Below are 12,146 nucleotides of genomic sequence, written 5' to 3'. Positions count from 1 at the left end.
GGCTTCAATCAGCAACAGATAAACTAGCTATTATCCCTAATGAGCAGTTCGGATTCAGAAAAAAACATAGCACCACACATACACCGACTAGTTGAATTTATCATCACACTTTTCAACTGGAACCTCCACACTGCCGCCGTCTTTATAGACGCTGCGAAGGCTTTTGACAAGGTGTGGCACCAGGGTTTTCTCTACAAACTCATCAAATTTAACATGCCAACTAATCTAATAAAAATCATAGACAGTTATCTTAAAGACAGATTCATGCCAGTAAAAATAAATGAAACCGTATCAACCAGACGCAAGATCCTTGCAGGTGTGTCGCAGGGTTCTCTTCTGGGTCCCCTGCTGTTTTCTGTCTATAGCTGATATTCCACAAAATCCAAGTTCAACAATCACAGCATTATATGCGGATGATACCGCTTTATTCGCAAGATCTCTCAGTCCTAAACTTGCTATCAAAAGAATCCAAAACAGTATTCACACATTGGAGAAATAGCTGATGGACTGGAGAATCCAAACAAACCCACTGAAGAGTTCAACTATCCTGTTCACCAAAAAGAGGTTTCAGATCAAGGAAGACATACGCCTGCTAGGTATCAAGATCCCATGGCAGAATGAAGTCAAATACCTCGGTGTCATACTGGACAAAAAACTCCAATTCACTAATCATAAAAACACATAAGCTCAAAGACATCCAAAGCAATCGCCCAGTTCTACTCCATGATCAATAGAAATAAACTGTATATCCGGAACAAACTACTCATATACAAGATGGTAATACGCCCAGTCATCACTTACGCATCTCCTGCATGGAGCCACACCTCGAATACAAATATTCAAAAACTGCAGAGGATAGAGAACAAATGCCTGAGAATGATTCTGGATGCCCCATGGTTTATCAGAAACTCCCTGATCCACCGAGAAGTCAACACTTCCTACATCGCATCCCTCCTCCATGATCTAGCAGCAAAGTCCTTCACCAAGACAAACAGTCATCCAAACCCGCTGATCAAGCAAGCACCAGACTACAATGAAACAGAATTCTACAAATACAAAAGACCCAAGTCAATTCTACGCTCAGCTGAACACAGCTAATCTCACTGCCCTTCTTGGGCGAGCTTAACGCTCAATAACTCTCCACTCAAAGAACTCCGCCTCAGACAAAGGGGAATATGAAAAGCATTATGCTTCACCCATCAAGTCAGCAACGTTCTACGCTCTACTCAATAATACCTAATAAAATTTATTATCAAACATAATAAATAAATACTAATGCCTTGGAGCTTCCCTTCATATAGTGAAAATTATTCTATTATATATATATACAATGTCTAAAAGAGAACTGAGATATGTTGTGCCTGGATGCAAAATTAATTGTCCCATTAATGTAACGAAGATGAAGAACTTGTTTATTTTTACCCATCACATGCTCACCTGCTAAAACGTATCCTTAACTGCTTCTGATGAAAGAATATATATGAAACCAGTTTCATCGAAACACAAACGCTTCTGTTTCGGTTTATGCGCAGGAGACGAGAAATGAACAGTTTACGCATCGATTGCTGCAGTGCCTACCAGACTACAAAGAATAAGCAACAATATGCATAACGCACATCAACTGATGATTTGCTGCTAACACGAAGTTTGGTGAAATATGTTTAATCAATCATCATTTTTTTTTTTCGTGAAAAGGGAGGAGGGGAAAAAAATCCATGCATCTTGAGGAGTTCAAACAAGAAAAATGCGCGATTTGCATCTTGAAGGGAAAAAAAAAAAAAAAAAAACCACTGCACACCCCTCTGTCCAAAATAATAATAATAAAGCAATGTGTTCGATAGCAGCAGGTGCCCTATCGGAAGACACACGGTAGTGCATTGACTTGGATTCCTCCCTGATCAATCTAAATTAAGGAAGACGTTGAGCGCTTGTACCGATCCGTATCTTTGCTTGACGCGATGGTGACGGATGAATCAAAAGGTGACTTCACTGCAGAACTCGGCGGCTCTTTTGAAGTATTTCCATCTAAATTGGTGACGGTTATGTTACCATAAGGAAAACACGTTTTTTTTTTTTTTTTTTTTTTTTTTTTTTTTTTTTTTTTTTAAAGACGTGTGGGGTGTCTTTGGTTAGAAAGCTCAAGAGTCGAGTTCCTTCTAAGAATGCCAGGAATCTTTTATTATTACCTTTTTCAACTCAGAGTGAGTTAGGTGGTCTTATGCGATGGAAAAGTACGTTTGTCAATCCACGGGAAAAAATTACAATATCTGCGTATGAGACTAGCTACTTTACTCTGTTGTGCTTGTTTTACGAGATGGAAAAAAAAAAGGAGTTACAACTTGCTAATCGTGAATGTGAAAATTGCATTTCCAACAATGCCATAAAATCTGTATTGTTGGAAAGTTGTATTATTGGCGCGGTCTTTTGCAATATGAAAGTTTACAACCACGTACTACCACAGCCTGTGACCTTCTTTGCATTTTTTTTTTTTAAATCGAAGCTTGCTTATCACGTTTAAAAAACACGGAAGGCTACTGTAATTCCGACAGCATTGCCTTTAACTACTGTCGCAAGAGTACTTCTTCAAATGCGACATATTAAAAACACACACACACAACCCACCATTCATAGCTCGCTCATTTTGCTTCGATGACAATGTGTCACCCAAGCAAAAGGGCTCGCTTATTAGCATGTCTTCATTGTTAGCCTGCCTGCCAGGGGTTAAATTGTATTGTTAACCACGAGGGATGTACTTCCAGGACAGACACACAAACAAAACGTATTATTATAACGAGAAGTTTAAAGTTAAATTATAATCTTGTGGTTCAACTTGTTCGCCAGACGGATCCCTCTATTATGCTAGGTTTGTAACTTCGTAGAATACCATGTTCTTTCCTTGCGTAAGCCACGTCCCCCCCCCCCGCCCACAATTATAAGTTCGGCCAGTTTGTACTTTCCTCCCCTCTTGTTTCTAGTCGCATAGGTGTAAAGAAGGGCAAAGCTTAAATTTGATACGTGGAGAATTCCTCACTGGACGTGAATGTAACTGTTGCCTCCTGCTCAACAAACATATACAATAAAAGTAAATAAATAAATAAATAATAAACTGGATTGATTTATATGATACGCTTTTCCTGTTAAAACGTCTCGTCATCATTAACATCCCAAGCTCCGTATGCATTTCCGGCATACATCCTGTATTATAAACACTTATTAATGGTGCTAATTTTCGAAAATGTGCGTTAAAATTAATGCTTTTTCTTGTCGTGCGTTCAATTTTTAATACTCTTATAATTACTGGAGGTTTTTATTTTTATTTTTTTTTAACTCACTTTGTGGCCTGAGGTGTTGGGTTGACAACCCCAACCTTTGGGTTAACGTAGTAGGGCAATCGGTGATGTATTGAGGTTCAGACGATTTCGCTGGAAATAATAATAATATCGTTTTAGCACGAGACACAAGCAGGCACAGTTATTTCTTGACACATTATCACGAGCGACAGCCAAGCCTATGCTTAGATCTTTTGAAAATTACGAAATTCTTTCGGAATTTTTTTTTTTTTTTAATATCATTTTATACTTAAGATAAAGCATTGAAAAACAGCTTAACACTTAAAGCGTGTAACACGAATTTTTATTATTTATAAATACCTAAACCAAGCTACACAATGGGCCGAACAGTAAAGTTAAAAAACCTCTAAGTTAGGTTTTTTTTTAACTTATTTAAAAGCAACCAAGTAGTGCGAATTCTTAGGCTTCAACTGGCTCAAAGTGCGACGTGGGATGCTACTAAATCAACGTATACCATAGCATGAGTTATATACAAACATAACCGCACCAGACGCTCATAAATAATTGGTATTTAAATATGCAAAGAAAATTTTGAATCTATTATGGGTGATCAAGTCATAGCTACCAAGCGCATGACTCAGAAACAAAATGAAACGCAGGAAGAATTGTCAATTATGTCTGCGATTTTTATCTGTCTTTTCGGCATTATAATTTCAGCCGAAGCAAATACCTGAACAGAACGTTGTCAATCAAGTCACAGTAAGTGTCATTCACTGTCTGGCCGACACAGTTATCTAAAAAGCCTTAATATTTCTCCATTCGTCTCTCTCCTAATATCCCATGTATCACTCCCTTAATCACCTAATATATAGCAGATGCGAATAAAGAGAGAGAGAGAGAGAAAGATAAATTAGTCAGCAGTTAGACAATTGAAACGAAGAAAGAATTTCTGGAATGGAAAGGATGACTGCCAACATCCCACAAGGAGTTTAATTTAAAGAAAAAAAAATAAAACAGTGCACTACAAATTTTTCTACTTTTTCTCCCCCCCCCCCATGGTTAGCAGCCATGAAGAGAATGCTATTTATAAAATACAAGGAGTTACGAAAGAACACAGAGAAGCAGTGTAATTCAGTTTCATCGCCTACACAGCTTGTTTCCTGATTTTGGAGCATGTACAAAAGATATTGAAATGAAGGTGACACGACCAGAGAGAGAGACACGATAAACCTTGAAGAAGGAATAAAAATAATATCTCTATTTATAACAAAAGTAGGGTTAAGTCCACCAAAAACTTCCATCGAACAGCGAAAGAGTGATGCGACTTAATTCTGATAAAATATAATATTAAGAAAAACAGTTTTTGTTTTAATGACGACGACTATTTCTTCGCTCATATTAGATATATCAATATAATATTAATATTCAAGATCCAGTCTCGTCTTTTGACGTATATGCCTGTGTGACGTATATGTTTATGTGACGTGTATACTTATATGACGTTTGCCTCATTATGCTATGCTTATGTGACGTATCTCCTTATATGACGTGTACATTATATGATTGTTTGACGTATGACGTGTATCCTTGTATGACGTGTACCTTATATGATTATTTGATGTGTGACGTATCTACTTATATGACGTGTAACTTATATGATTATTTTATGTGTGACGTATCTACTTATATGACGTGTAACTTATATGATATGTGACGTGTATGACTTTTGATGTTTTGCGCCATTTTCTAACAGCTCCGAGTTCTTTTCCTACTGAAGATGCTTTGCATGAGCTAGGTGGTCAAAGTATCAAACTGGTGATTTCAATTATACGACATCTTGTGTCTTTTTTTATTATTATTTCCGTCATTTTACTTTAGTGTGAGAAATTTTCAATGCGCCTGTTCCTTTTTTTTTTTTACCTCTCATAAGAGAGCACTCGGCCTAATTTTTTCAACTGGTTTAAATGATCGTTAACTATAACATAAACCCAAGTGCTCCATGCAAACAAACTTTTAAAATTTCTCTGTGAGTTTTCAAATGATCTCTCGCGTTTTCTTCCATTTGACACACATTTAGCATTCATAACAGCCCAGGTCATGACGGCCGATACAATTTCCTGCTAAACGAGTTCTTTTGCAAGCGATCGAGATGATGAGCATTAATGTCAGCCAAGGGAATCTGTTTGTTCGAAATCTACTCGGTAGTCGTTCGCAAGGGAAAATCAATTATTCAAATTTCTGCAATTAATTAGACTCACAACAACGGTCGCTACAAAAATTGAACGCTAATAGTAAGACTACACGAAACAGTGGAGCGATTCCGTTCGCTGGCATTATTGTTTTTGAATATCGCCATTAAATTGACTTCGAATGCTTCTTTGAGCACTCGATTCTATAATTTATTTACAGACGTTAAGTTGCTAATAATCACTGCTATGCGCATAATTGAAAATGCATTTAAGAAATTCCGGTACGTGCAAATACTTTATGAAACCTTTGACGACTAATTTCATATATTAAAAGGAATATACCAAAGCATTAATCTGTCACTGCTGTTTGGGAGGGAAAACTGTACCATCTTACTTTTCTAATGGGATTATTTGACCCCTTAAAGAGAAAATAATAAGAAAACAAATCTGAGAAATAGTGTTAATTTAACATGCAGTTTTCTATGCGATCGGACTTGTTAGTGAACACTCATCTTAGTTCAACATTTTCTAGTTCTGACTTGCTTTTAACTAAAAAAAGACTTCACCATAGAATTTTGGATTTTTTTTTTTTTTCTATAATAAAACATGCTATTCTTACCTCTCTTTTGCATGAAGTTAAAGAGGTCATCCAAAAATTCTTTCCTTTTTGGATCATCACTAAGCTCATATAACTGGAAAAAAATAAATAAAGAAAAAAAACAAGATTAAGATTTGGTGAAGTGCAATGATCAGACGAGTACAAAAAAAAATGTTCATTTAAATTTAAGTGTTCCCTTATATAGATTACTATCCTATAAAAAGAAATAATTATCAATATTGTTATTATGAAGAAGAAATTGATATTTCTGAAATAGATAAGTCTGTTTTTTTTTTTTTTTTGATACAAAGTGAACAACTTTATGATGACATCATCGCTTAGACTGTATTTACAAATAACAGAATTTTGCTTTCGTTGTGTTTTCACGAATATGTTAAATGTATTTATATAATTTAATTTTACATTTTACTTCCCACTGCATTCATTGGAAGAGAATATGCATTTTTATCCTATCTCATCTCATTTGCCTTTTATCCTCTTTTGCCTATGCTAAATAATAAGAATCACTGAAAGAAAATGAATATCTTAATTCAGGATCAAGACATTCAGGCAATTTAAGATTATGTATCGATGCATAAAAGGCTAACAATGTGGTGCTGTTAACGCCATCCTTATGCGTTCATCAGATACTTGCTGGACTCCTCTCTTCTTCACTTATGCAACGTCTGTTGCTTGCTTATGCTCCACAAGCATCTTTGATATAGATTTGGCTAGGCTTCAGACCAACCTGCAAAACCCTCTTTCTGTCCTCCATCCAGACAATGCTTGTTTCTCTCACCATCTGCATGGTTTAAAAGTGTTGGATCCTCGATAGCATTATATGTTATATCGCTGAAATAAAATGAATATTTTCAATCAGGGTCAAGATATTCAGACATTTAAGATTATATGCATCGATGCACACAATCTTTCCAATGACTGATTTCGGATATCATCTACACCCCGAAGATACTATAACAACCTTTAAGAATCGCCTGGTCATTTTAAATGTTGCTCTATATCTGAAAGTCAGGGAGATTTAGATGCTTTGCCTTGAAATTAAAGTATCCCAAGAATGGTGAAGCATAGTATACGAAGACAGACATAACACCAGATATGCTGTTTCTGACGTTACAGTTTAATTGCTATGGTCAGTCAAATTGATGCAGTTCTTTCCCCTTTACACCCTCTACACCCACTCCCCTCTACACCCACAAACTTATGTAAAATATACACCCTCTGTCCAAAAAGAAACCGAACTTTTCGAAAAATAGAACTGGTGGCGCCACCTGTTGTATCTTTTTATTGTCGAAAGCGGCAACCTTCATTAGTGTTGTGTCAACTGTTTATGACATTTGTTTCATTAGAAGCCGAGCTATAGTGCCAAGAGTGACAGTGTGTTTTGGCGAACGGTCGGAAAATGAGTTTCAAACAGAGAGCTGCGATTGATTTTTGAGTTAAACTTCGTAAAAGTTTTACCGAAACGCACAAATGCTTCAGAAAGCATACACAAGTTTACGAGTGGTTTAAGCGATTTCAAAGTGGTCGTGAGATGCTTGAGGACGACGAAAAGCCGGGCCGTCTAAAATACTGGACTGAGCCAAGTTAACATCCAAAAAGTGCGTGATTTTATCAAAGAAAACCCGAAATCGTCCGTGAGATTGATTGAAGATGAATTGGGGATTCCAAAATCAGCCGTGCACAATATTTTGAAGAGTTTGGGCCTTCGTAAATTGAATTCGCGATTTGTTCCCCACAAGTTGACCGACGACCAAAAAATGTATCGAATTGAACACTGCAAGGACCTTATTAAAACTACTCGTAAGGACTCAAACTTCCTTGAAACGATCGGTACTGGTGACGAAACGTGCTGTTTTGAGTATGAGCCTGAAACAAAGCGCCAAAGTGCTGAGTTTTGAGTATTGAGACCACCAGAAGAGGGGCATCCGAAAAAAAAAGTCGCTTGGAGAAGTCAAAAGTAAAGACAATGCTGATTTGTTTTTACGATTCCAAGGGTATTATCCACAAAGAATTCGTTCCGCCTGGCCAAACGGTCAATGGTGAGTTTTATCTCGAAGTTTTGATGTTATTGATACCGAGAATTCGTCGCGTACGGCATGAATATCGTGACGACCGACCGTTCATGAAAACACACTGTCACTCATGGCACTATAACTCAGCTTTTAATGAAACAAATGTCATAAACAGTTGACACAACACTAATGAAGGTTGCTGCTTTCGACAACAAAAAGATAAAACAGGTGGCGCCACTAGTTTCTTCTATTTTCGAAAAGTTTGTTTCTTTTTGGACAGAGGGTAGAATATGTCGAACTAAGGCTAGGCGCAGTAGTGTCATATACTTACGAACTACCACCAACACTTCCCGGTATCCCAGCTTGTTCGTAGCAGACTGTGATAAGAATATTTGTTTGTTTGTTTCTTTTTCTGCGTGGAAGAGGAAATGTAGGCACTTAGTCACTCTTCCAATTTCAACATACTATAAAATGCGGAAAGAAAATTATTATTATATCCTGTTTGTGATCAAGCAGGATATTATACGTAAAGAAAACAAAAAGGTGACGGCAATATTCAGATCACTTGACCTGATTTTTCAATATACTATAAGCTTTTAATAAATGAATACAGTTATGTCAGCTTATAAGAGGAGTGGTCGTAATGTGAACTGTGAACCAGTGTTGTCAACCCAATTAAAAAGCAACCACGTATATATAACCATCGAAAATTCACCATACTAGTGATATACAAGCTTTTTCATCGAAAAAAACAGGATGTCTTTTCGGTTAAATATTTGAAATTTGAGTATTATTTGAAAGTAATACATCTGATAACTTATTTCTAGTAATGCTTTGAAAGCATTGAGGAAGGAATTTACCCCATTTAAGAAAAAAAATATTACACATTCTTACTACAAAATAAAAATCATTAAATGGCGTTAATATAATTTGTTTTCACCATTGATTAACAACGATTCTGTTCGCCTTTCTCTCATGCAACAGCATAAATATGGCAGAGTAAAACTTGAAGGAAAGCTTCCTCACAGGTGCCTCCTGTGGAGTTGGGAAATTGTACTACTACGGGGGATTTTACAGATGACGTCAAGAACGAGTGATGCTTCGCACTTGATAAGTTCGAACCAGCACCACGACATTCACATGACACTCGACACTAATAGGACATTTTCGTTCGGTGTTCAATTTCGCTACCCCAGACTACACAATATACGACGACTGGGGATTCCTTCTGAACCCAATCCACAATGGCATAAACCTAAATTGTCGGATTTTCTGAACCATCAGCTTCAACGTATTAACATGCTGTTGATATAAAGGAAGTAAACATTTTCTTGCTGTTGTGCAAGACTGGCATTTTTATCTCAGAATTTTTATCAATCCTAACCGATAAAAGTTTTGTGTTTATTAAGTTATCAAAATATAAATAGCTAATGTACAGAAAGAAATTGAATATCTTTAGTAATCAACGTCCTGCATGAGCTTACGTGCAGGTCAAAAATTTGATCCCATTACAGTATTATTATTATTAGTTCAATTGTCTATTTTTTTTTTACAGAACTTTTCGTGATATAGCAAAAATGACGCAAGATATTGTAAAACTATGACATGCTTTAAAGAAGCATGAGCATGAAGGAGCGTGAGGAAAAAATTAAGTATTCTTACTCTTCGATTTAAAGCAAAGACATCCACATTTTTGGTGCAAGTTTAGATATAGCAGATTTGTTGGCGCCGTCCTCAAACTTTGAACGATATTTTAAGCGATCATCTAATGTACGTGCCTGTAATAATAAAGCAGCTAAATAAGCTTTACCTTTTAAATTTTTATACTCTGAAAAGCCCTAAAATATAATGAAATAAATGTAATTTAAGTGAAATGTTGCGAACTGTCTTTAAGAGAACAGCTGCTCTCTGCATCACAGCACGAGTCAATCAAACAACAACCAGTTTCCAGTACTGTCATTCAACAGATGTTTGTACAGCTCTTTGCTGTTGTCGTGACCAGTTGGCTTCGGCGCTGCGTTGTATACCTCGAGTACATCATAAATAATTACTCAATTTTTGCCCAGTGCGGGTGTTATAGGTCAAACTAGTCGGGTACCAAAAGTGTTCAATGATTAGGCGACTGGGTGCTACCGCTTCGTCCGTTGAACTTCCTGGTAAGTGGTTCAAAACATCAATGGGGATTAAACTGAAAATCTTTACGTGTTTTAGTCTATTTGTTATATGCAAAAGGCAAAGCAAACTAAGTTGTATTCAACACCCTTGCACGTTGAATGGAAAAGAACTCGCTTGCATAATTGTCAAGGACGCGACAACTGTTTATCTGAAATAAATGGGCATTTTCACCTACAGGGGTGTTAACCTATCTCAAAGAAAACGAAAGGATTTCTCCTTCATCAACGGGATCTCTGATATAAATAATCAGAAATTTGATAAAACGGATCGCAAACTCCATCACTGGTGATTACTCAAATCCTCATACGTCATCCAACTTTTTTTTTTTTTTTTGATATACAAAGGATGACGAAATAATTCTCGCCATCCTTTGTATTACATTACACAGTAGAGCAACTTCGTTACAGATAAATGCCATGTCTACTTTCAGAGAAATTCGCAGATGAATAGTCAATAGGAATGAGTGTCTCATCCTTTCCTTTTCCAAAATTACAGTCAACGCTGACAAAGAGTTGGCAACCTCGTAAACATATCTCAAATTTATCTGGACTTTACAAAAAAAACATATCTCAAATTTATCTGGACGTTTACAAAAAGCTATACGAAAAAACTCCACGCGCTTATGTTAGCGGATCAAGTTCGAATGTCGCTGGTAGCGCCACTGGCCCAAAATCGCATTTTAAAATTCAATGAAAAGTGATTAGCTTTTCAAAAATATTGTAGGATAGGAAACTCATAAATGGAACGGTACTTATTTTTAATGACATCTCTAAAAAGATTATTTTTTTTAACAGATTTAGCAAGTGACTGCCAAGTTGAAATGGTACTGAAGTATACATGAGATCAGCACATAAATATTAAGATTAACATAAGTCGTTTTTGAGAAAAGAAAACAAGCGATAGAACCACAGTGAATTAAAAACATTCCAGAATTGATTTTAGAAATTAAAAAACAGCAAATAAAAGTGTTTTCAATTGGATCTGAAACTAATTAGATTCGTTTTATCTGTCGGTTTAGTATAAACTGGATCATATTTGGGTGTCAAACTTTGGAAAAATGATAAAAAAAATAAATGACAGTAAACTGTCTCCAGTAGATAAGCTGAAAAGGACATCTAGGTTTAGTCGCGATGAATGATGGAAATATGTCATGGATAAGAATAGCAAGACAGAACAGAATATATATACTATTAGGAAGAACGAAGAGGAAAAATGTTTGCAGATTTGGAGTGTAGAAAGAAGAGACTATAACTGTTACGAAAACTGTCTTTACAGCATTTTAATTGTGTTAATAAATGTTAATAAAAAATACAATGTATAATTAGTCAGGCACCTTACCGATTCTTTCGTTGTCGTATACAGTATAATATCACTCCTCCCTTCCCTGTTTCTTAGCAACATTCAGTCCCCCCCCCATTAAGGAAATCCCCTACTTCAAATGACCATCCATTGAAAATATTAAAATTTATTCGCATATTCGTCGATGACATGAAACACAAATGTTTTTAGTTCATCATCTCTGGGCTTTCAAAAAAATTCAATATTACAAGAAATTTTTTTTTTTTTTTTTTCCAATGCTTAAAAACATATGATCGACAAAACTGGAAAAGCTTTTGAACAAACTGAATCTAATATAGACATTTTCTGGAATACTAACCTCAGCAAAAGTGTTAAAACTGCTTCCATCATTAATAAGTACTCTGTTCCTAGAAAGACCTGGCTTAGACAGAGAATCCTGAAATCAATGAAGAGGAGAGAACAAAAATCATAAGAAAAACAGTTCGTAAGTATCAAAAGAACTTAACAAACATATCCAAAAAAGGTTTAGAATAATAAACCAGCTAATGAATGTATCACAAAC

At 36.0% G+C, this 12,146-nt stretch overlaps 1 protein-coding gene across 2 annotated transcripts in view; it reads right to left on the bottom strand.

Moving 5' to 3' along the window:
- The window catches only part of retn (retained), a 211,431-nt gene that overhangs the window by 80,962 nt on the left and 118,323 nt on the right, over positions 1 to 12,146 (bottom strand). The window contains exons 3-4 of one of the 2 annotated variants that reach the window (XM_090406073.1): positions 11,943 to 12,020; positions 6,099 to 6,171 (exon numbers count right to left, since the gene is read on the bottom strand). In XM_090406073.1, coding sequence (XP_090262199.1) covers positions 6,099 to 6,171; positions 11,943 to 12,020 — 151 coding nt within the window. The remainder of the gene's footprint in view (positions 1 to 6,098; positions 6,172 to 11,942; positions 12,021 to 12,146) is intronic. The other variant, XM_090406074.1, reaches the window with a different exon arrangement.

Source organism: Typopeltis vanoorti, chromosome 16 (genome assembly GCF_054136105.1).
Source record: "Typopeltis vanoorti isolate ZY-2024b chromosome 16, IOZ_Tvanoo_1.0, whole genome shotgun sequence".
Classification (NCBI taxonomy): Eukaryota; Metazoa; Arthropoda; class Arachnida; order Uropygi; family Thelyphonidae; genus Typopeltis; species Typopeltis vanoorti.
This window is presented reverse-complemented; position numbering and strand designations above follow the sequence as displayed.